Source organism: Sciurus carolinensis, chromosome 4, assembly GCF_902686445.1.
Source record: "Sciurus carolinensis chromosome 4, mSciCar1.2, whole genome shotgun sequence".
Taxonomy (NCBI): Eukaryota; Metazoa; Chordata; class Mammalia; order Rodentia; family Sciuridae; genus Sciurus; species Sciurus carolinensis.
In genome coordinates this window covers 136,106,159-136,132,506 of record NC_062216.1, presented here as the reverse complement: position 1 = coordinate 136,132,506, position 26,348 = coordinate 136,106,159, and the positions used below count along the sequence as shown (strand labels likewise).

The 26,348-nt window shown below is 34.1% G+C and overlaps 1 protein-coding gene across 1 annotated transcript in view; it reads right to left on the bottom strand.

The window, feature by feature from the left end:
- The window catches only part of Nav3 (neuron navigator 3), a 707,491-nt gene that overhangs the window by 70,135 nt on the left and 611,008 nt on the right, over positions 1-26,348 (bottom strand). Inside the window, exons 14-19 of the mRNA XM_047549063.1 lie at positions 14,677-14,809; positions 13,642-13,912; positions 12,025-12,730; positions 9,549-10,037; positions 5,512-5,553; positions 3,929-4,089 (exon numbers count right to left, since the gene is read on the bottom strand). Of these exons, the coding sequence (XP_047405019.1) occupies positions 3,929-4,089; positions 5,512-5,553; positions 9,549-10,037; positions 12,025-12,730; positions 13,642-13,912; positions 14,677-14,809 (1,802 nt within the window). The remainder of the gene's footprint in view (positions 1-3,928; positions 4,090-5,511; positions 5,554-9,548; positions 10,038-12,024; positions 12,731-13,641; positions 13,913-14,676; positions 14,810-26,348) is intronic.

Genomic DNA, 26,348 nt, shown 5'->3' with positions numbered 1-26,348 from the left:
GAAATGGGTTTATAAGAAATCTCGAAGTCACTCCTACCTTTGCTAGACATTTACCAAAGTGTTTCTGATATTGTTTTAAATGGGAAAAATGCTGAAATGCTGTCATATGGATTATAATTTTGACTTAGTTTGTGAAATCTGGATATAGAACTAAGAACAGTAGTTGAATATTCAAGACATTTTTATGTGCTCTTTTAAAGAAGAATAGCAAATGTATTTCTAGGTTTACACAGTTTCTGTCATTGGTAAGTTTAGAGCAGAAACCGGAGGTGTCATGAAAATGTACATAATAGTGACTGAACCAGATGTGTATCTCAACAGTGATCTTCTGTATTTCCAGGAATATAGAAGGAAGGGTTCATTCTGAATGGGGTGAAGGGAGTATATGGAGAGGGAACAGAGAAGCGAGCAAGGTGAAGTGATGCTTGAGAGCAAAAGCACAGAATCTGTTGCCATACAAGGTGCTTAACAACCACTCTGTATAAAGGAATCATCTAATATATAGAACTGGGAAGTGACAGGCTGATGTCAATGCTTCTGCATGGTGACCCTTGCAGCAAGGTGAACAGTGAATCAAAGCAATTCTTGTCATTCATGGGTACATCACCATTTGCCAGGTTAGAGATGCCTCACAGTAACTGGGAACAATTCACAATGCAGTTTTCCCCAGAATTACTATGTTTACATAAGTCATATTCTGGTATTATTTCTTGAGTGGATGGATGCTGTTACACCTAGCATGTAAGGAACTACACAGAAACCATAGTTTATTTTAGCTGTAGCTCACAGAAATCTACTGACAATGACATAATTTCAGTGATCTTAAATTTCTAATATTTGTTATGCATGATTTTTATAGTAATATTTCTAAAAACCTTTATATGCTAACACGTTTTTCAAAATAAGTGTATTCTAACTCTTGAATGTTAGTTATAATCATGTATATTACTGATCATTCAGAAAAGATAATGATCTCATTGAAAACAGGTAATGTCCAAAAGCAGCTGTAGGAAATACTATACATATTCAAGTTCAACAATTAAATTTTATATAGTTTTAAAAATTTAATAATAAAGTAACTTTAATTTATGGTTGCATTTTAATAGTAGCCTACTTTTTTTGCCCAATAAATATAAGTTCAGGTGATCTGGAAATACCATCAAAACTCATTATTTTCATGTTTTGAGAATTAGTCTTATATTGTTCTTTGTAAAGTAATACCACAGAGATCTTGGAACACCTGATCACACATGCCTATAAAATGTGGATAGGCCCTTGGGAATGTACTGACATGGATAGGAAGGTCTTCCTCCATCCATCTCAATGGCTGAAAATGTTGAGAGAGAGGAGAAGAGAGGCAGTAAGATCATTTTGAAATCCACTGAAATTATCTAGAGTTAAAACAGTGTTTCAACAAGAGTACTGCCACCAAAGAGAGAGGAATATAGTACTTTCAAAATTTTAAAGATAAATTATAAGTTTTGGTCTACTGAAAATGTACAAAACAGGGGGAATGGTATGGTTTTGAGTAAACCTGTTGATTTGGCTGAGATTTTGTGCTGAAGGAGAGTTGAAGAAGGGTGATATATGAAATAATAAGGCAAACAGAAGAAAAAAGCTTATGACAGGTTCGAAATAGCTATGTAGCCTAGGACACTGATGGGGTTTAATTTTAAAGCTCAAAAAAGATCTGAGAGTGAAAGAAATGTGGATTGGAGAGATAAAAATTAAAGTCGTGGATGAAAACACAGAAATGGTATTCAGGATGAGAAAAATGTCTAAAGAATAAATCCTGTGAATACATAAATATGAGGAGTAGTGAGTTTTTACTGAAATGATAGAGCTAAGATGAGCCCCTTGGGAAAAGGAATTGTAGTTGGGAAAGTATTAGGAGAATCAAGAGGGTGGTGTCACTAAAGACAAGCCCTGGAGTGATCTGATAGAGACAAGTGGCAGTACCCTCTGATGCTGCTGAGATGCCTGGTTGAAAGTCAAGGGGCTAAGAGGCAGACCCACATCCTTGTTTTTGTTTTTTACAGCAATGAAAAATAAGGGACATATTTGATCAGTAGTTTTCAAATTAAACTCATCAGGACATTAAAGTTCTATAGAAAGGGCTTGTTGGGCTAGGGATATAGCTCAGTTGGTAGAATGCTTGCCTTGCAAGCATAAGGCCCTGGGTTCAATCCCCAGCACCGCAAAAAAAAAAAAAAAAAGGGCTTGTTATCAGTAGAAGTATAATTTATATTTCATATTGTGCTTCAAATCTTTGAGCGCTATGTAATAAAATGGATTCTCAGGTGTGCTACATATCGATTTTTAGCACACGTTTAAAAATGTTGGCTTTAGGTGACATGTTAACTTCAATTTGGAATAAACTTCTCTGCATAAATATTTGACATTTTTGGTAAGTGAAACATTGATTCAAATGTCATAGTTGTGTATGAGTCTCTCTCAAACCTAAACTCTGAATCTACTTCACATTAAATTGTACAGCTACTGTTTGGTGAATTACACTTAATTAAATGTAGACAAAGTTCAGGCATATGTTGTAAGGTTTTTTATTTCTTCTGCAGAAGTAACAGAAGAAATAAATTAAATCAGAATAATGAGAGTGGAAAAAATGGTGTACAGTCAACTAATCAATTTAATGTTAATTAATGGATAAGTGAATAGGAGATATAAGGTACTTAGTACTTCTATGGCATTTTGGTTGATTGGGGATTGTTACAGATATTTCATGAAATTAGATTTTGCTTCATATTTTCAGGTCCCTACAAAAACATTTTTCAATTAGTTTTTTAAAGTGTTAGGTTTTTGTTTGTTTTTTTATTTGATATGTTTTATAACTATGACTCAAAAGCTGTACTCATTTGACATTATAAGGCAAAAAAAATTCTCTTCACTGTGTATATTTAGCAAGCAAAACTTGGTGTTGCTAAGAATTTATAAGAATTCATTAGTTCAAATGAAATCAGTATCAAAATAATTTCTTTAAATTGTTATTTTAAGTCCATATTTGGTATAGTGGGAAAAATTACATTAGGAATAAAACAGTCTTTAGTCATTAAAGACTAAAAGTTGGGCTGAAAAGTTGAAAAGTTCAAATTATTGAAGAATGTGGACTATATATGTGACTGCGTTTAGACAGAATTCTTTTTCAAATGAAAAGAGAAAAAACAATGAGACTATTTCATATGCAACTTTATAAAGGAAATTCATTTTTAAAGTCACTGGATCTATTAAATGATAACTGGTGTATTTCAACTTATTTCACTGTTTTATCACTCTTTCCTGTGTTTTCTATGACTTTTTATAGAATGCTTTAGATTTCCCACAAATGCTAGGTACAAAGCAACCCAAAGGCTAAGACAGTAATTTATTTTTCACTGTATTTATCTGAAAACGTTCATGGCGTATTGTCTTAACAGAAATTCTTCTATGCATTTTAAGATGAGTTTTGACTTTGAAAATGTTCATAGAAGTTATCTTTCAGTCACGTGATTATATATTTTTTCTCTTTATTACTATTTTCTATTTCTCTATAAAAATATTAATTGTTTTACAAGGAAGTTTTAACCTTTTTAAATAAAAATAAGGAGATGCTTTAATGGTTTTAAAGAGGATTCTAAGACACAATGGAAACGTTCTTGGGCTTGAGGTCAGGTTCTGGGACAGTTGCCTGCCTCTGCCCTTTATTAATAGTGGGACTATTTTCAAGTCAAATGACCTCTCTGAGCCTTGGGAGCAGAGGCTGCTAAATCACAACAGTATTAACCATGTAAAGTATTTTTCATGAACAATAAATGACATAGTCTGTGAAAAGTAAATTACCATGCAAATAATTTTTTTATGGTGAGATATCAGGGATCCTGTGAGAGTGAATCATAAAAGGAATAAAATACAGTTATGTTGTAAAACACTTTACCCAAGTTGGAAAAGTGGTATTTTCCCGTAGCAGAGGATGACATGGCAGAAGGGGAGACCAGAGGCGACTGGTTGCCAGTATCCTGCAGCCCTCCAGTAGAATGAGAACGCAGCCACTCTTTGCCTTCTTCTTGGTTGGCCTGCCGAGATGATGGGGTATATCTGCAAAACAGCACAGCTAAGACACTTCAGCACGTCTACAAGGGCAAGGCAATATCAGGACAGGAGAACAATTGAGAGGAGCTTACTATTCAGACTGAACAACAATCTCAAACAGATTGGATCTAATTAGAATTGCTCAGTTCTTCCAGATGATTTGACACCATCTGTTTGAATCCCACAGGAAAAAAATAAAGGCAGCATTTGAGAAGAAAATTATGCTTCTGTGAGATATGAAATTGAAAATCATAAGCAATGAGCAGACAGCCAAGTTAACTGAGAAGAACCCAAAAGCACAGTGCTTGGAAGGAAGTGAGAGAGTGAAGACACAGACTAAAAGTGGTGGACAGCGGTAGGCACAAGCAAGGGGAGTGGAGTGATGGTCACAGAAAGGCATGAAATGGGACACAAACTAATGTCCATTTTTGTTTAAAAAAACAAAAAGGAAGGAGCAGTTATTTGGTTAAAATGCCACTTGACATCATGACTGGATTAAAAAGGAAGGAAAGAGAAATGTGCTCACTTTATTGGAAAAGAAATTTCTAGAATGAAATATCGAAATATGATATTGTCAGGTGTTGGCTGTTGTTAACAAATTTGAAAGAAAAAGCATAATGGGGAAGACCTAGTTTGGCCAGTACTCACTGTTTCACCAGAATAATTAAATTCTCAGCACCAAAGGCTTAGCCTGCTCATAGGCCTATACCTCCACTACTAGTTTATTCTATGTCTCCTCCTCAGAAAACAGTGTGCAATAAAATACGGCCATGAATTAAAATTTCATTTTAGTTTTTGTTATGAACTGAATAATTATTTTGAGAATCTTAAACTATATTAATTCAGATTTAAATGTGCCTGAGCCTGTGAAAAATAGAAATTAAGACTTGAGGTTTTATCAAAAGGATTCTATAAAAATCAATACCTTAGTTATACTAATTGTCCTGTGATGATGAAAATGCATTTTCTTTGATTCAAATTACAGCATCCTTCAACCTTTCATCATTACTGGCCACATCCAAAGACTATATGGGTTTTGAGGTTTTGCAAGCATATGCCTCCAAGATGTAGAAGTTAGGGAAGTCATTTCACTTCAGTTTGGAGGAGTGAGTTCTGAATTCTACAAAAGTTGCTGCCCACCAAAAGCAAGGCCTGGGACAAGTGCTTTGAGAAATCTTATTACTTCAAAATAGTGGTAATTAAACTGAAATTACTTTGAGGCACCACCTCAATCTCTACTAGTACCTCTTCCTAAGGGCCATCTCACCAACTCTCTGGACCAGAGGAAAAAAATCGCAATTAAAAGTGATTTCACCCTCAATGTCAGGTGCTACATTGCAAACAAAGAAATAGAGAGGAAGAGAGACAGCACACAAAGTTAACATAACAACAGAAAAAGGCAGCAATTGTGCTGAGAGAAATATATACCTTAGTCCCTTTTTGGGTAGTGTATTTCTGTCAAGCTGCATGCTGTTAAAACAAAGAAAACCCCTAAGGACATAATGTAAACAAAACTTCCAAATTATACAACCAACAAAAATGATTCTCCAAACTGCACAAAATAACTGGTAACACATATATGTGAAAGTTTAACTCACTGAAAAAGACCAACTGAAGGTGACAAAATGTCTACTGTTCCCAATGTTCCTTTCCAACGCCATACCATCAATGGTAATATGGTGACAGGACTATTACTAGATTAAATCATATGTGAGTATGATTGCCCTCTAGATAGTATTTACTTAATGCCGTGGTAGCTTTCCCTTTGCTTTGCAACTAACTTCTCCTATAAGGGAACCAAGAGGTGGCAATGAGACAGATGTGCCTGAACTTAAAAGTGACAAGTTCAAATGATCAGAGAGGATGAAAAGCACCATTTAAAAATGATCGTTTGTCTTCAAATTATTTTTAATAAAAACAGAGGTATAAGTATTTCCCATTTACTTATAAGAGAAAACCACTATATAATGAGTATTTTCTTAAAACAATGTTTATGATATCATTTATTTAAATATTTTAATGAAGTTAAGCATTACCATCTTTTAGAAATCATCAATTAAGTATTTAAACAGCTATAAATTTTATCATCTCTTTTTTAAACTATTTTCATCTGGTCATAGGAAAGGATGAAAAGATGTGTCTAGATTAAATGAGAAATAGCCTGTCTGAAAACACAGGAAAAGTGGGTGCCAACAACAAAGTGGGACAAGTCTAAGGATTCTGTTATAATCTCTGAAATGTGGACAGCAAAGAGAAAAATTAATTTGAATTTGCAGAATTATTGTTCTTTCTTTTAGAACCTCAAATGATCAAAATTAAATACATAGGATATGTATAATGGGGATGATGTAACATGAATGAAAACACATTTACTTAATCACTCGAAATCAAAGCTAAAATGTTTTCTTCAATGTGTACTCCATCAGCACTGTCACAGATAGCATCTGAAGGCTTCAATACAACTTTAACATTATTTGTTGGGAATTTCCACCTGCGTTAATTACTACACCATGTAGAGGCCTATTCCAGGATATATCTTGACTATAGACGTTTTCTTAGTAGTATGAATAAATAAACAAAAAGAATCATATTGAACAAATATGAGAAATCTCCAAATATGAACTACATTATGCTAAAGTATTTATGTGGTCATAAGCCATTTTAAAGATCATCTCTTTCATGTGTGCAAATTAAAGTTTAATGTTGCAGGGAAGATTTAAAAATAGATATTCTGGGTTGGGGTTGTGGCTCAGTGATAGAGTACTTGCCTAGCACATGTGAGGTATTGGGTTTGATCCTCAGGACCACATAAATAAATAAAAAAATTATTATAAAAATAAATATAAAAAAGATATTCTTTGATATTGTTATACAGTTGTATAAAAATGATGTTTATATATCTATCACAAGGCAATTTAATAAAAAACAGAAATTTTTAAAAAATTTATCAAAGTAATTTAAAGCTTTGAGTAGAAGTCTTTGTTCAAATCTGGATGTTACGGATTTTATTTTGTAGATTTTCTGTAAACCCTCAGTGGTTGCCAACTCATATGCCAGTGAAGGCCAGGGAGATAGTAGCAATGAGTGAAGCAGGGATTCCCATCAAGGCACTGTTTGCCTCAAGTCCATAGCTGTTGTGCAGAAAGACTGAAGCAAGGCTGTTAGATTTGACATTCAATGATGAGCCAAAATCTGCAAAGTTGGTTACCACTTTAAATTATTTAGAAGGTTTGATTAGGTATCAAAAAATACAACAAAATAAATACGGACTACTATGGCACAAGGGGTACCTGTGATCTAGAATTGTCACAGAGGGAAAACTACAAAACTACGTGTTTTATGATTCATTTATTAATTTATTTCATCAATTTTAAGGAAGAGGAATTTAAGCTAAAATTAAAATCTGTATGAAAACTCACTGACTTAATATAAATATAGGATATGAATATCAAAGTATTCTGTCATAAACTTACAGATATCTCTCTTCTATATCTCTAATTAATTTCCTTTAAATATTTATGCTTTAACACATTTTATGTCAGATGTGGCTCTTTGATTTCCTTAGCATTCTCAACAAGTTGCTGTCCTATTAAGTATAATTAAGCCAGAATCACCAATTACATCCAATTTACTCTTCATAGATCAAAAACTTCCTTACATACACTTTAAAGGGTTAACTGTGATTGTTTGCAGTTTTGTTCCTAAGAAAACACAGAATGTTTTATACTAAAAATTATTTCCATCCAGTAATATACTGGAATGAACTAATTAATATCTCTTATATACTATACCTATGAAGGTATTGACATTTATTTTAATAGGCTTAATAAATGTGAATGCATTTTTTAAGACTCAAAGGTAAAGCATTCATTTATTAAAAATTAGTTCACAGTGTATTTTGGAAAAAGTCTTTATTTGGTTCACTTAACATTATGGAATTCCTATTTGTAGAACTGGCCTATTTCCAAGATTAAACAACAAATAAAAGGATTTTCTTAAAATGAGTAAGTAACTACATATTTATGTATTTCTATAGTGAAACTTCACATTGAACTTGGTTAAAATATAGATTAAAATGTCAAAACTGAATTTTACTAATAGCTATAAAACTCACCAATCTTAACAAGTGGTTTTGATTTGAGGGTTACTAGGTTACAATTAGTTACTTGACTATATTTTTGTGTGTTTAACATCTAAATGCTGAGGAAGGAGGTTGATGGCCAACTTACTGCAGTTATCAACTTATTATTTGGATTCCCCACATCTGACTTATAGCCTATGATATATTCAGTAAACTGGCTACAAAATATTTTCAATATAATTTGACTTAATTGTTAAAAGTTTAATAAGTGAAATGTGATGATGCCCATTTACCTTAAAAGTTATGAAACGAGAATCTTCAATCTTATTAGAAACCTAACTTCTTTGATGAAAAATCAAACACTGGTTGTAGATGCTGTTTACAATAGCAAAACTAAAGGGAAATGGATACATTTGTAAGGGTTTTAACTGATGTTTTAAAAAAATTATCCTTGGAGTAAGGCTGGAGGTCTGGAAAGCAGGAGATATGTCAGTATCCACACTGGAGTAAAAAAACTTTAAAGAAATGTATCAGAAATTTTCAGTGACCAGAGTGTTTTCCAAATAGCACAATTAAGACATGTGACCAAGACCATTGGTTAAAACTTTATGTGTGCCAAGAAACAAATAGGGAAAAAGTAGCAGTTTTAAGAAATTTTCCTGGGAATAATCCAAGTATCTTAAAATTTTGGGAGGTGGTCAATGGGATTCTAGAGTCATTTTGTTCAACAGTGACACCTTCTGTTAAGTGTGTTAGTCACAGATGCCTCTTTATGTTCTCTATTTGAAGTTAAAAATTAGTAAACCAAAGGAAATACTTCAAACTATGATCAATTTTTAAGAGGCCTATTTACAAATGTCACTGGTATATGATATTCTTGAAGAATGCAGGGCTGACAAATGACTTTTTTCCCCCCAATTCAACTAGGATTCCCCAGTGATCCATGTGCTATTTTTCATGTAGAAGCACAAATAAAACAAATTTAACATATTGCTCAGAGCATAATTGTAGAATTCATTTAAATTTGGTCTTTAAAAATGTTTAAATTATCATAAGGAGCTTATGTTATCATGGAACTCAAGCCAAATCATTAAAATGTCTTGAGAAGACATCATTCAATATATAAAATACATGCTTTAAATGTGGTTCAAATTGTCTGTTGGCTATAAATGTATGCATTCATATTGAGAAACTTAATTATCTAGCCACCCTACCCTTAATGGTGTTATTTCTTTGCAAATTTGGTAATAAAAGAAAAGGCTGAGTCTCATCAATCTTTTGTCTTTCAATCTCGTGTTGCTTTGCACAAATGTCACTCACATGGGAGTTAGGCACAGTGTGGGGAAAAAGGGGTGAGAACTTCAATGCTTTCAGGAAAGCTCACCTTTCTGAGAGAGTAGATCTCACACTACCCGTTCTCATGAGCAGGCTCTGAACCTCGTGAGTGCCTGTGGTCAGTCCAGACAGGGAGCCATGATGGCTGAGGGGCAGGTCAATGGACTCAGAGCTCGTATGGAGGCTAGTCATGGACTGGTAACTCGGAGTGTCCTTGCTGCCAGCAGAGGAACTGCTCATATTGGCAGCCCACACAAGACCACCTGATGTGAAAGAGTGAACCGATGCTGGACTGGAGGCCAAGGAGTGACTTAAGCTTATAACATCTGTAGTTAAGTCTGAGGGTTTATTGAAGAGTGGGCTGCTGCTGCCACTTAGCCCTCCAGCACTGCCCATGCTGCCCGTACCAGACGACGGTGATTCCAGACTGCCTTGTCGCGCTAATGTGGTACTAGGGCTGGGCATTACTGAGGAGGATTTCACCCCCTCGGTATTAGGTGCAGAGGCAGATTTGCCACCTGCCTTGGCACCAAACAACCTAAAAGAAAAACAAATAACAACTTCAGTTGTTCCAAGAAACTAATATCCACATTTTAATATTTAGGATTACAGTGCACAGAGCCAAGTGTGCTATGGTGTACTAAACTACCAAGCACATCTTGTCTCTGTGTTAAAGAACTTTATAGGCTTGGTTGTTTGTTAATCGAGTGCTGAAAATCTCTTATATCATCATGGTAAGGGTTAAGTTGGCTCTGGGCTGCTACCCGGGGCCAGGGGGAAGCAGGCAAAACAAAGACCAAGCATGAAAGTCCCCGGGTTTCACAATTTAAGTGATCATAAGACTCTTTCATGCAAATATTTTTATCATTCTTGAGGTTACCTATTTACAGAACCATTATAATGAAACAACTTCTACGCATTCGATATAGAATACTTAGATGGATTTTTTTCTTTTCTTTTTAAAAGTTTATTCAATATCTAAAAGGAATGCTTAAGGCAAGGCCTAGGAAGTTGCATTGAATATCTGGTGGCCTGAGTGACTGTCAGAGAATAGTTGGTCAGAAACAGCAATGGACATTGTTGGCAACATGCAAGTTTGTCCACATTTCCCCTTGGAAAGGCCAAAGGGTTTCATGTCAGTTGCCAGTGCCCTTCAAATGCATATTTATAAAAGACATGAAATAGTTGGTGCTAAGTTAAATATTGGAGTTTAGTTTAGAAAACATTTTAGTTTTGTAAATGAAGCAGATGATATAATCAAATTTATGTAAATATGGAAATAAAGTGATATGAAGTAATGGCATAATGGTTACGGATTAAGTTGCAATGAAATCCATATTTCCTACAGTGAAATATTTTATGACGAATATGAGAAATTGTTTCATAGGTAATGGACCACAGGAGGGCACTATTTGCTTTTCCTTAAGCCATGGAAATATTTACTCTTGCTACAAGCTGTAATTTATTCTTTCCAGTGAGGATCAACCTTTCAAAATGCCAGTTCTTCAGGATTAATATTTATATTGAGGACTGAAACTCTTAGAATTTGAAATAAATTTATCAAAGATTGCTTGAATGTAAAAGTAAATGTTTTAAGACCCATTATTTCTAAGATACAAAAGGTCTTGGTTTAGTTAGCAGGATAAAAGCAAACATTCAAAGTATTGAGGTAATGAACTATAAGTCATATTCCTATCATTTCACAGATGAGAAAACAGTTCCAGACAAGTGTAGCTATATGTCCCAAGTTTTAAACTATATTTATTTCCCTGCCACTTAGGATATTTAGAAACAGTTATATTTCTGAGCAGAACTTCACATATTTGATACCAAAGATCATCCTGTTACAGAAACCAATCATGTGCTTACCAGAGTCCTGTCAAAGAAAGTTGATGAAGAGCTAGAAAACAGCCTGCTCTAGCGGTTATTCTCTCTCAAGATTCCAAATGTTTTCAAAACCTGTCAATCATCATACCTTGATTTTCTTTAGTATGTCAAGATATGGTACTGTATAAATATGCCCTATGTGATCTATTACAAGAACACAGCATCACCTATATTTATGACCATCAACTCATTAAGAACCAAGTCAGATCGCAAAACATTGGAAGTGAATGCCAATAGTCATAAAGACTGACTGCTTTGGCTTTTAATTATGGAAAGGAGGGATGAAAATCTATTAAAATTTTATAAACTTTTACTTCATTTTCATCACTATCCCTGAGTATTGCCATCTGATTTTAATTCTCTTATATAGCTGTTTGTATTGCTAATACCACAAAGATAATGCAACTGCAAGTTTGACCATTTCTCAAAATAAGTACCACTTTTTTGCTACCTATGTATATGACCAGATTCTTAGAACTCCTTGTATTTTACCAGATTATAAGATTATAAGATATATGCATCTAAGAAAATGTATATTTGGAATATATATATGAATATATATGATATGTTTGTATATTAGTATATGTGTATGACATATATACCCTATATTTTTCATGCATCATTTTATATATCCTTACCTTCGAAATGTAGGTGAAGCAATATCTGGATACTTGGATCCTGGTTGCCTGAGCCCTTGAGTACCACAGGCACTGGCAGAGGTGGGGCTGGATTTAGGGGAACCTGACAAAGAAACACTCTCTGAATCTGAGACTGCTACTTTTTCTTTCTCCTTGTCTGTTTGATTGACAGTGACAGGACTTGAGCGCCCTGACCCGATCTTAGTCGGTTCTCTTAGTTTTGAGGTGGTGGCACCAGCTGACTTGCTGCTGACGTTGGAATCAATACTGCTGGTACTAGACCTGTGGCCACCTCTTCCAGGAATGCCACTGGTGCTGGACTTTGAAGGGCGGGGCAAGCTGCGGTACTGTAGGGTGGTCTTTGAGCTCACATGCAGCACAACATCATCTTGATTCTGTGAACCATCCAAACTGGTTTTCCTCCCTGCATTTGACTTCCCAATGGCAGCAGATTTGGGGATTTTGCCCAGTGTTGCTGAGCCACTTGTTATAGTTGCTCCACTGCTAGTGATCATAGTAGAGGACCCTACTCCACTTGGTTTCTTAAATCCAAACGAGCTGGTGGCAGTGGATCTTCCAATGCCTGAGGGGGGCTTTTTCCCCTCATCTCCACTGCTTTTCCCTGCATCTGAAGGAGACCGTTGTAGGGAGGATCCTTTCAGGGGAGTTTTCCCTTTCTCAGAAGCTTTGGCATCATCGGTTTTCCCTAATTAATAAGAAATACAAAAATATGTGTCTGCATATTTTGATGTCATGCCTCTTCCTTAAGCAATGTGTAAAATGTGAATGTCTCTTTATATTACTTCAACTCATAAATGTTTATTGTTTTGGATCTAGGCATGCAATCCAACATATTAAGAGGACTGAATGTATACATACAAAAAATTTGGCTATCAGAGGAAATTCAACTGGACGTGGAGGAGATAAGATGAAAACAAGTAATTATGCTATTTGTTAAGATCTCAAATCTTGCAACACTCATGCTTTAAAAGGATAACACTTAACCCTATCAAGCAAAGTATTAGACAAAGAATTCATTTGAATATATGTGGAATGATTATTTGGATGTCTTGTAATATCCATACTTCAGGTGGTACTGTTTATAAAGTAGTTAAGAGGCAGAGAGTCTTAAAAAAAAAAAAAGAAAGGTGCATTTTTTCTCAGAATCCTTTTACTCTTTTCTTTTGAAAGATCTAATTCACAAACAGCATCTTAAAAATCTAGCATCCTAACCCAAAACTAGTGTGACTGCTTTTATCCCTCAGATTTTGTGATAAAGCTCAGTGACTTACCTAACATAAATATTGCAAAGTCCTAAAGAAGTTAGAACAGAGGAAGGTTCTCCATTTTATTTTATTTCTCCATGACCAAAAGTGATCACAGCATACTAAAACACTCCATAACCCCAAATTGTGAGGAGATGTCTAAAGCATGCCTAGATGGTTATATTCATGTGGCCTTAGATAATAAAAGCATGTGAAATTTAGTTAAAACATGGTGTAAGTATATGGAAAAGACTCTGATTTTAAAAGAGAGCTATTATTAAATAAAATAAAACTGAATGAAAACAACAAATTAAAGCACTTTTGCAAAACAGCTGCCAAGTACCAGGCCTACCAGGAGTCTTGAGTGCACTTGTCCCAGCTTTCTGTCTGGTGGGAGCCCCTCCCTGGGCAGATGTGCCTCTCCTCCAGGAACCCGTTTGAGAAACAGACAGGGAAGCTTTCTGCCCAGCCTTCTCAGGGTCCTCAGGAAGTCCTGAGGTGCCACTCTTCCACTTGCTACCTCCATCACCATGACTGTCAAAATCCTCTTCTATTTTTTTCAGCTCTTCGGGACTGTCCCAGTTATCATCAGCTGCAGAACGTTTCTCTGAATCTGTCTTTAGCTATGGAGAAAAATATTTCAGAAAAAAAAATTTATGCAGAAAAATCTATAAAGTGAATTAGGCACTGGAATGCTCTCTCAGATAACTGGTTTAAAAAAAGCAGCACTGATTTATACTTCTTCAAAAGGATTCCTGAGACAATTCTATTTTTATCTATGTCTTCATTTAAGTTTCATTAATTTTAGCCACAAAATTCTCACTTGCACATATTAAAGAATGTCAGGGATAAATATGTGCAGAAAAACCTAATTAAACACTCCAGAAAGGAAGGAATGTTCTACATCAAATGTAACAAGGAAAGGTAAGACAAGATAAAACTTAATTATTTAATGTCCATTCTTGACTTGCCATTTACATGAGAACCAGTAATTCATTTGAGGAATCAAAATAAAATTAATCAAGCAATATCCAAAGGCAGACTGTTTTGAACAAATATATCAATACTAATAGGAAATACATGACAATATAGGTCTTTCTGGGTTAAATGAGAAAAATAGGAAGTACATATACGTAAGCTGCTTTTGATGATCAAAATAGGCTGAGGTGCACATTGTTGCAAATCCTAAGGGCTGTAGTTCTAGCAAAGACTAAGACACTGTGGGGATCAGGGAAGCAAAATGAATCCTTCTGAGCACTTCTTTATTCAGTCGATGCAATTATTTTGTGGTAAGAGGTTGTGCTACAACTTAATCTTTGCATTAAGAAAATAATTTGGGGGAAGAAACTGATAGAAGCAGTGGTAAAAGAAAGAGGGTGACTCCTACCTGAGTGCTCTTCCTGGAAGGGACAGTGATGTTGGAATAAGAGCTGACTGAGGATGTGGTGTTCAGGTCATCGGTGCTGATGTTATCGAGGGTATCACTCAGACCACTGCTCACGGAACTGCTGTCATCCCAGCTAAAGGTAAGACATGCAGCAGCAATGAGCCCAACCCAGGATGCACAGTGCAAGTCACCTACATTTTCATAACATGTTGATCAGGTATTAGGAAGGTAATCCCTTTTTTATTTTAAAAATCATACGATGAAATATTATTCATTTTCCACTTTGGGAAAATCATGGAAATTGAGTGCCTATCTGTGAAAAACCTTATATGAAATTTAGAAAGAACCAGAGTCTATAGTAGATCCAAGTTCCAGGGGAGCATTTGTGGAATGAATGAAAAAACTGAGACAAGTATTGCATCATATCAGGAAAGAATAACATTCGACCGATTTTTTTTTGTTTATTCCCTGAAAAAGCAACCAGGAATTATAAAGCACGATTCAACCTTTGTTCTAAAAATAAAAAATCCTGTGCTTTAGTCATAAGCCAGAAAGCAATTTTTTCATTCTTTTTCCTACCCTAGTAACTCCTTCTAATCATTCACCAACTCTTAAATATTGAGATTCAATCATATCATTCCTTCTGTCATTGATCAGAATTCTGAATAATATATAATATTCTCCTGTTTGACCTTCCCTGCTTTTGGTCTTTTCCAGTACAATTTCACCTGCTAAATCTGGGACAGTGATCAAAAATTCACACCTGGCCATGACATTACCCTGCTATACTCAAAAAATCTTTCCTTTCCCAAGCCTTAGATTCTAAAATAAAATACATTTGCTTTACAGGGTGCATAATAAAATCCACTTGAGGTATAAGAGAAATATCTCAAATTCTGATCCTATTTTCTTTATCTAAAGAAGAATAATCTGGGATATATTAATACTCATGTGCAGACTAACAGACTCCTTCACTTAATCAATGTGTTAGATGGTGCAGAAATAATGTAGGATGAGCAGAGTCACCTGAAAGAGAATGGGAACTCTGCTCTGCCAAGGGGTGGAACACAGTCTCTCATACACTGACTGGCTTTCAATCAATTGTGAAATATTATCACTTACCTGTGAAATATTATCACTTATCTAAATGAATTTTTGCACACTAGATTCAGATATAATATATAGGCAAAAGATAGTCTTGTGAAACAGAGGTGGCTTAAAATCTCCTGTACACAATCCAAACACTGAAGTGTGTACTCATAAGGAAAGCATGAGCAATCTCCAAAGGAGTGCTGAATGTACTTTGAGCTGCATGATAAGTGAAAAATAATGGTGATGTATTCAGTTCACATATGATATTGACCAAAAAGCTAATTATCAAGAAAACTTGAATATATAGAGATATCATTAATGAGGAGCCCTCCTTGGATATGTATTTTTCTTGAGATTTTATAATATCATGATTACTAATATACTTATAAATAAGATCGTTATCAATAACAATTATTTTTCAATGTCAGCAAAGTGCATTTTGTATCACTGTGGCTGCTTGAATCTGTAGACTACCTTCTGTATTCTTATTTTGATAGTTTCTCACATTAAGGGCCATACGATTCCAAAGTAGAATATAAAGGAAGTAACATTCCCAGACTCCCTGATAGACAGCTAAGGCATGCAGCATAGGTTCTATCCACCATTTGTGCCCAGAGAATCACAAAGGAAAAAAATCTCTAGTGAGCAAGGTAGCAAAATTGTTTGAGTCTTCTCTATCAGCTAGAAGAGTCATTCAATTCTTCCCTATCAACACTGGCAGATATCTGGCCTCTTTTTCTAAGTGTACTAAGTCTGCTACCTGCTGGTAGCAGAGTCTAGGTGTATGGTTTTCTAAGAACCTGCAAAAAGCCCAGTTCTCCAAGCAGCTGCCAAATCCAAAGAGCCTTCTAACATTACATAATTCCAAAGCAAATTCTGTAGTTTGCAATTAAGAACCCCAATCAATACAAGCATAAGTCCTAAATTATCATTTGTTTCTTCTTTATTATATTTATGTTTTTCATCTTTTTATGTTAAGTAATTCACATAATACCTTCTCACAGGAATATGTGCATATCAATTATAACAACATAACTATGTACTTTGATAACTACTAGTCTAAAATAAAACTCAGACTTATTAACAAGACACTTATCAAGATAATGAGAAGATAATCCATAGACTAGAAGAAAATATTTACAAAATATATATTTAGTAAAGTACTGCTACTCAAAAGACAAAGAATCTCAAAAACTCAACAATATGAAGTTGATTAAAATGGGCCAAAAACTTAACAGAAACCTCAGTTAAAATGATACACAGATGACAAATATGTACATGAAGAGATGCTTAAGACCATGTTATCAGGAATTGCAAATTAAAATAATAGTTACCTACACACCTGCTAGGATAGTCAAAATTCAGAACATGATGGCCAAATGCTGGTGAGGATGAGAACTAAAACCCTTAATCATTGTTGGCAGGAAGAAAAAAAGACATTTTGATAGTTTCTTATAAAAATAAATAAATTTATATTGTATGATCCAGCAACTGCACTTTTTGGTATTTCAAATGAGATAAAAATTCATGTCCACACAAAATCTGAACACAGACATTTATAGTAGTTATTCACAATTGCAAAACTTGTAAGCAACTAGGAAGTCCTTCACTAGATAAATGGACAATGGAATATTTTTCAGTATGAAAAAGAAATCATGTATCTGAATACAAAAAGAACACAGAGGAAACTTATATGCATGTTTCTAAGTGAAGTAAGCCAATCTGAAAAAACTACATATTGTATGCTTCCAACCATATAATATTCCAGAAAAGGCAAACTACAGAAATAGTAGAAGAACCAGTGACTGGCAGAGATTGGAAGGGAGTGATAAACAGGTGAAACATGAAGGATTTGTAAGGTAATGAGACTATTCTGTGTGATACCAAAATGGCAGATACACACCCATAGACATTTACACAAATTCATAGAGCATACAGTAACAAGAGCAAACTCTAAAGTAAACTTCGTAGTTTGAGTATTAAGGACATGTCCATGAAGGTTTATTAATTGTAACAAACATATCACTCTGGTGGAGGATGTTGTTATTGGGACCCTGATGTTTGGGGGTAAGGGGTACACAGAAAATCTCTTAACTTACTGCTCAAGCTTACTAAAAACCCCAATCTTCTCTAAAGATTAAGACTATTGAAAGAATAAAAGGAAGGAAAGAAAGGAAAGGAAGGAAGGGAGACAAGTCCTTGTTTAGAGCTTTCCATGTGGTTCCAGTCTGCTTCCTTAACTTAAATTCTACATTCTCTGCCTGGTGTTCTGCACTTGGACTTGGGACTGTGGTGCTTCCCATCACCTCTGCTTGGATGGAGCTGTCCCCGCTGACTCTCAACACATTTACCTGTATGCCTCAGTTCAGGGGCCTGTCTTCTAGGAAGATGCTTACTCTCTGCTCTCGGGAAGAATTAGGTAGCTCTTCTTACACTGCCATGATACAAATATGTACCTCTTGGACTGGATTGAACATATTGTTTTATAAATCTATCAAAATGGGATTAAGTGGACATTAAGCACCATGTTTCCTGAACTCGGACTTATGTGTTATTTTTTTTTCTTTGAATTACTACTGGTTAGGGAAATGCATAACACTTTAGTGTTGCATAAAAGTCTTAAATTTTGTTAAGATTAAGAGAAAGGCAGTTACTAAGGTAATCTCTCATTGCGTTTTTAAGAAACATCTACCATACTATATTCTATATTCAAAGAGTGAAGTTAAACAGAAATGTAAAATTTCTAATGAGCATTTTTAGTGACTATTTCTCTGGTAGAAAGCTAGACATCAATATTTCTATTAATAGCTTTTTATCAATGTAAATTCTATGTCAATGAATATAAAGTTAAATGTTAACAACTACTGCTGTAATCATAGCATTTACTTCTGTATTATTTTAAAACCATTTAATGTCTCGAATACAATGTGCCTTTGTGGTTAAAATTACATACATGAATGAGTACAAATGAAGTCAAAATTTTTCACTCAATAGAAAACTAAAACATAATTATCTCACAAACATAATAGAACAAATTTCAAATTCAGTTTGTTGTAATGGAATAAAACTAATGGATTCATGGGGTTAGGTCTTGTGTTTGACCTTTATAGAGTTCCACAGCTAGTATGCTTACTTCATCATGCAGTTCTGACTTTTCCATCTCAGTGTTTTGTGGAATGCAAATGAACCACTTCCATGAACCACTTCATACTATCTTAGCTTCTTCCAGCTCCTCAAACTGCTTTCCCTCTAAGATCTCAAACTTCAAAATCTCACTTTTTGGCAATATCTTCCACACTTTCAGCACTCTAAAACTACTGTGTTCTACTTTTTGTTTCCAGTCTTTTTTTTTTTTTTCTTTTAACTCTACTCATTCCTTACCAAATGATGTAGGATCCAAAGATGTTGAAACCAAAAGATAGCCTCAGTGAGGGTTTAACCAGTACTCTATTATAGTTCTCTTTGCTCCTTAATAGTCTTCCAAATCAATCTTGATTTTGTGTTAATTAAAATGTATGTTTTATTGATTCATACTGTCATAGTCCCTTTCTGTTTCTGTAACAAAATTCCTGAGGCTGGGTATTTTAATAACGAACAAGGCACTGGCATCCGTCTAGCACTGGTGAGGGCTTCTGGCTACACCACAACATGGCAGATGGCATTATTGGGCAAGTGAGTGCAAGAGGAAGAGATCAAAGGACGCAAGAGAGATTCAGGGGCCAGACTTACTCTTTGTATAACAACTTGCTATCATGGGAGTAGGTGGAACCCCATGAGAACTACATTTATCTCATTCAACCAATCACTTTCCACTAGGCTGTGCCTTTTAAAGGTCCCACCACCTCAATACCATCACAGTGAGGACTGAGTTCAGCCCATGAAACTTTGGGAGATGCAGTCAGTCAAATGATACTCAAACCACAGCATACATTTTAGAATATAACAAGAAAGTTAATTAATTATAATGAAGAAATGATTTTATATTCAAGTTATTTAACTCCAGATAATTTCTCAGTACTCCTTGGAAATTCTCTTACATGAAAGTAATTCTCTTCCAAAGGCATAGTTTTAATTTTTCTCTTCTTCCTCTTGATTCCAAGATTTTCTCACTAAAGCTGTTCTGAAATTACTTCTGAAAATGTCAATAACATCCATGAATTGATTGCTATGTGTCAAACTCCTCTTTAAAGTCCTTTATATTATATAGTCCCCCCAGAACTCTGTAACATGGGTATTATCATTACCTTCATTTTAAAACTCAGGATAAGGAGGGTCAGGTCAGTTAAGTCACAGGTTAAGATCTCATGATGTTAGGGATGGCATCTGAACATGAGAATTCTGAAACCAAAGCTTGGTTAGCATTATGCTATCCTTCTTTCTTGAAATACATCAATGACAAGCACTTATAGGCTTTTAGCTTCACCTAAGTCTTCTGAGTCCTTTACTTATTTCCTCTTTTTTTGGGATTTTTTTTGGGATTTCTTTGAATTTCTAAATATTCTGAACTTAATCTTCTGAAGACATTTTAGAAATTCTTCCTTGGAAATTGCTCACCTTTCACAATTTCACCATCACCTTCATGATTATGACACCCAAATTCACATCTCTAAACCAGAATGCTCTCCTGAATACAAAGTTAGCATTCCCTGCCTTATTTGGACAGGTTTTCAAGGATGAGCTGTCAACATCTCAAATGTACTCTATTTAATTTACATCATTTCTTTTAAAAATTCTTCTCCCTTTCCATTAATTGACATTACCTGCCAATCCTTCTGCCTTACTACATTACTTTTGTATTTCTTCTCACTCAGCACTATTCTCAGGGTCTCTAATCTTCAATATTATTCAGCTTGGTGGGTAATACACCCCTGTTTTGTTCCCCATTCTCACTTTCTACACTTGACCCTCATTTCATAAAATCTATTCATAAGTGATAAACTCCTCTACTTGAAGAACTCAATGTTTACGGGGGAGGAAAAAGCTTTCAAGGAATGATTATAACATAAACTGGTGTTATAATAGAAGTGAGGGTAAAATGGCAAGCAGAGCCATTATTACCTCTTTGAAGAGTTGACAAATTTCTTCATGATAAGAATATTACAGCAGTGACCAGAAGACCAACTATGCTAAGCAGTAGCATTGTCACCTGTTATAATCATTTGTTTTCTTGTGCATTCTCTATCTTCTTGGTTATAGTACAAATTACTCAAAATAAGGAACTGTGCTTTATCTCTAGAGTCCTAACATATAACATGGTGTCTGTTACTGAACAGATGACTAAGATATGTTTGTTAAATGAATGAAGCAGTTTTGCTTTTAAAAACACTGCTTCTATTCAGTGATCTTAAATTGAATCCAATAATAAAAACAAGTATTAAGGAAAAAATTGAAATTGTTTTTTGCTAAGCAAACTTGAAGGAAATTTTAATTGATGATAGCATTATTTTCTTAATCTTCAAGTTTTATGACCTTGACTTTGGTTTATTCTTTGGTTTTATAGACATCAGAATTCTCCATAGCTAGGATGCAATTAATCCTGTTTATTATGGCATATTTAATTAAGTTGAAAAAAACTTCAGAGAAAATAGTTATTTTATTGAAAACATTAACATAATTAGCTTTAAGTTCTCAAATCTCAACAAAATATTTTTCCATCCTTTCATTTTTAATTGCATTAAGATGGGCTAAGAATTATGGACTATATTCTTTATAAAAGGGCAACTCTTCATCTCTGCCAAGTCAGAGACATATACTTGACTAAATTTTCCCTTAATAATTCATGACACCTCCATAAATTCTAAGTATGTGTGTTTATCCACATACCTTACATTAAGACATCGAATTGTTTCCTATTTTGAAATACTCTGATTAAAGTTATTAAGAACATTCACAGTCTGCATGGACATGTTTCTTGGGTAAATACCTAGAAGTGCATGTGGTGGGTGAATGGAAGAAACTGCAAACTCTTTTCCAAAGTGGTCATCACATTCTTAACCTAAGAAAAGAGAATTCTAGTTGCTCCATAGCCTTGTCTATTCTTGGTACTGTCAGCCTCTGTGATATTAGCCAATATACTTGTATCTCATTATGATTTTAATTTGCATTTCCCTGATAACTAAGGATGTTGAACAATGGTTTATGTGTTTATAAGAACTTTAAATATCTTTCTGGTGACATGTATGTTCAAATTTTTATTGGATTATCTTATTATTGAGTCATTTTCTGCATATTTTGTATATAGATTCTTTTCAGATACATCTAATGCAGATATTTTTCTCTCAGTTTGGCTGAAAAATGAAATTTATAATTTTGATAAAATGGAAGAATTAATTGTTAATGATTTGCAATGTAGTTTTTCCTACAAAGAAATCATTGTCTTGCCTAAGGTTGCAAAGATATTTTCTCCTATAATTTCTGGCAGAATTTTATACTAGCTGTATTTTTTACATTTAGGTATACAATAGATTTTGAAATTGCTGTATGAAAGTTTTCTAATATATGTATATATATATAATTCAACATCTTTTAATGAAAAGACTGTTCTGGGTTTAGTTATCTTGGAACATATACCATTAATAACTAATTGATTGTATAGATGTGAATCTACTTCAAGATTCTCTATTCTGTTGCACTGATCTATATAAGCATCTTTTTTGAGAAATATCACACTACCTTGACTCTGTATCTTTAAATTACATCTTGAAATTTGGTAATATACATCAACTAGATTTGTACTTACTTCTTTTGAAGAATTGCTTTAGCTATTCAGGCCTCTGCATTTCCATTTAAATTTTAGAATCAGCTTCTCAGTAACTATGAAAAGACTGGTGGTATTTGACTGACATTATGATGAATCTACAGATCCACTTAAGAAAATTTATATTGTAATAAATTTGAGTTTCTCAATGCAGAATCAAGAAGTATCTTTCCATGTAGTTTGACCTTTATTTTCTTTCAGTAATGATTCTTGGAATAGGAGGCCTATTTTTGAAAATTCCTAAATACATCATGGTTTTTGTTGTTGTCATAAATCACAAATTTAAATTTTTCATGGTTTAATTTTTTGTTGCTAGTATGTGAGATACCATTGAATTCTGAATCTTGGCTTTGTATGATACATTCTTGCTAAATTCACTATTTGATACTAATTTCTTTTTCTTTTTTGGTGCTGGTACAGGGATTGAAGCTCTCATTTTAAAATCAATTTCTTTGTTGTTTCTTCATGCAATTTATTCAGATTGACTGTAAACAAAGAGAGTTTTACATTTTCTTCCTAATGCTTGTGCTCATTCTGATATATTTAAACATTAAAGCATCATCAAGATGAACTTCTCTTATGCATAACTAACCAAAAGACATTTTTCCCATGTGATGGTTAACCCTGTCTTAATAATGGATATTAATATTATCAAGGAAACAGAAGAATAAATAAAAAACTTGATTTAGTTTTTTCAGTGAAAGTTCTTGAGAAAATCTGTTGTATGGGAAAATATAAGAATTAAGATTTATATCACAATTCAAATTAAATTCCAAAGGACTTAAGAATGAAAAGTGGAAGTCTATCTTGGGAAATATATATTTCTGCTCTCTAGACAAGGAAGAATTTTCAAGTAATAAAAGCAATGAAAAGCATCAAAAAGAAACCAACTAGACTTTTAAAAATATGTTTTGCTTTCTGTTGGAAACATGATTAGAAAGTGAAAAGATGAAATACACAAAAGGTTTGCTAAAATGCAATAGAAAATATTTAAAATTCTTACTGTATAGAGTCAAACTAGTAAGAATACCAGTGTCTATAAAAAATTCCAAAGAATCTTAATATAATATGCACAAAGAAAGTTTTCAAATATTCCAAAATCATATGAATTAATTTATTTTCATTAATAGGTAAAGGTGCTAGCAAATAAACAATACATGTAGAGTTTTTATGAGTGACTAGATACTATTCTGGGCATTTTCTAGTGCTAAGCTAACAGGCTTAGCACTGCTGTTATCTTCAGATGATAGATGAGGAAACTGAGACACCTAGAAGTCAAATAACATCCAATTTCTCACACATAGTAAATAGTGAGTTTTTTTTTTTAAGTTCACTTTTTATTCTTTCATACATTTTAATAATTATACATAACTTTTAACATAAAGATAGTGAAATCTCAAGGATAAGGAAGCAATATATATGGCCTCTTCTATTCATTCTTCAAGATAGAGGGAAATTTCCAAAGGGTACAATGTGTGAGATTTAACACTGGAAAAATACATATGAAACTTGTTTAACTGGCTGCACTTAGGACCAGGTACAACACAATAAATATAAAACTGCATAATCTTTTTAAAAGATTGCTGTAATTTTAACACACCCTTACTCAAGAAATACTCAGTAACTAATCTGAAATTCTACAACATATATGTGAAAGGACACTTACAATGAATATCTGAGCGTAGTTTCTCTAACATCTTCCCACTCATACATCAGCATTCTTAAAAGGGTGAAGAATGCATGTTTCAAATTCAGAACAACAAAAAACAAACTTGTTCAATTAGTTTCTTCATGTCATTCATTCACAATTCTAGCTTGCTGGTAGATTTAATAGAAGTTTTTGAAATCCTTTTAATTTCCACTAGTCTTAGGACCTCTGGGTAGGAAGTCAACTACACTGGAGGCAAACTGATTAAGCAGCATCATTAAGTCCACATCTCAACAAAACATTTCATAATTTTTATCTGTCAATATTCTGAAGGGTTAAAAAAAGTTCTGTGGAAGAATATCTTTCAACCAAAAGAAATGCATAACCCCAAAATTTAAATAACATACTGAGGCATAAAATAAATACTTTTATTTGTGCTATTACACTTGTGTATGAGATCATCAGACATGTTCACATGCCCTTTCCTTTTCCCAAAAAGGAAGCAATGGTGCTACCACTAGTGGTCAGAAAGAGTAAATGGGAAACTTGCTCTCAGCACTATTCTGCAGCCTGTCTTAGTATACACACACAGAGATTATTATTTTTAGACATATACTTAAAAGACAGGATGAAATAATCTTTTTTCTTTTTTTTCACAAGACTCAGATTCTGTTACCAGCAGATAAAAGAATTAACTTCATCCCTATTAAACAGAATGGAAATGTCACGCTACTTTGGCCATAGATATTCTGAGAAACCTTTCAACTCAGTGAATTAAAAAAAACACATGAAAGTGATATTTTCTACAATTGGTAAACTGGTTGTTCAAAAATTCAACAAGCAAACAAACATGCAAGCGTGTGTGACATGTTATTACTTTGTAAAAACATAATGCCATTCTGGCCCCAAGAATCACTACAGCCCAGCTGGTTCTTAAAGGGGCAAACAGTCTTTAACCACTGCTATATATCTTTGCAGTATTTTACTGATCATCACATTGCCACATGATTCTTAGAAACTTAGGCAACTTAGGCTTCCAAGGTGTTTGAGGAAAAGAAAGAGTATGTGATGTAGATCAAGTTTTCGATGATTGTTTTAAATGTACTTTTAAAAAGAATTTCATAGTAATGTAGTATTATAATAGTCCTTGATATTGAATTTTCCCTAGTGAAATAAAGTATGTTTTAACAAGATGATGTTAATCTAAATTTGACCACCTGACTCTTTTTTCACACTTTGAGAGGGTACTGATTCATATATTATGCTGAGCTCCATGAATGTTTGTTTTAAAAACAAGGTAGTGCCAATAGCTTCCCATAAATATTCCTGATTTATACTGGGAAAGCAATGCATAATTGGAACATTAACCATCAATGTTTATTAAAAGTAAATATTTCCTGCAAAGTAGTTACTTAGCAAAATGCTAAGCTGCAAGTGACCACATTAGATATTAAGTCATTTCACAAAGTACCTGCTAAAAGGTTTAAAAATCTGGCCTTTCATTCTAAATCTACTGCAAAGAGAGTATATGCAGTAGTCCTGTTTACAATTTCATGGAGATGGGGAAAGGGCAAACCTAGAAGGAGAGATTTCACCCTACATACAAGTTTACAGTAGTTCAGCCATTGTATATCATATTTACTACATTCACCACTTCGGATGAAGGATCAGGAAGGCCCTTCAAATACTGGAGCAAAGGAATATTTGTTTGATATAAGACCTACCAAATAAACAGGAAAACACACATAGGCACTAATCTCAAAGCTGCACAATAAAGAAGCAAAGGGTTTGAGATGAGAAATTCAGGAAAATATACACATATGAGTTTGCTGAGGCAAAGGAGGAAAGGAATCACAGTTCTAATCTTCTAAGCTTCGGAATGCATTCTGCATATCTTCAAGAAGTTGTGCATAGTCACCCTTGATCTTTGCTTCACTATCTTTCACTGGATCCTTGAATTTCATGGAGGAAAGTTTATAGAGGATCTCCCCCAGGTGCTCACGGACTATGGACCATGTGATTTTATTGTCACTCTGGACAGTGATTTCGACAGCTCTACGGGCCATTTCATAAAATGCAATCATGTTGGACAGCATTCCTACTGTCTTGTGGAATGGGCAGAACCTATCATAAGGTGTATATCCATTCTGTTGTAGGAAGTCATCTTTGATAAGC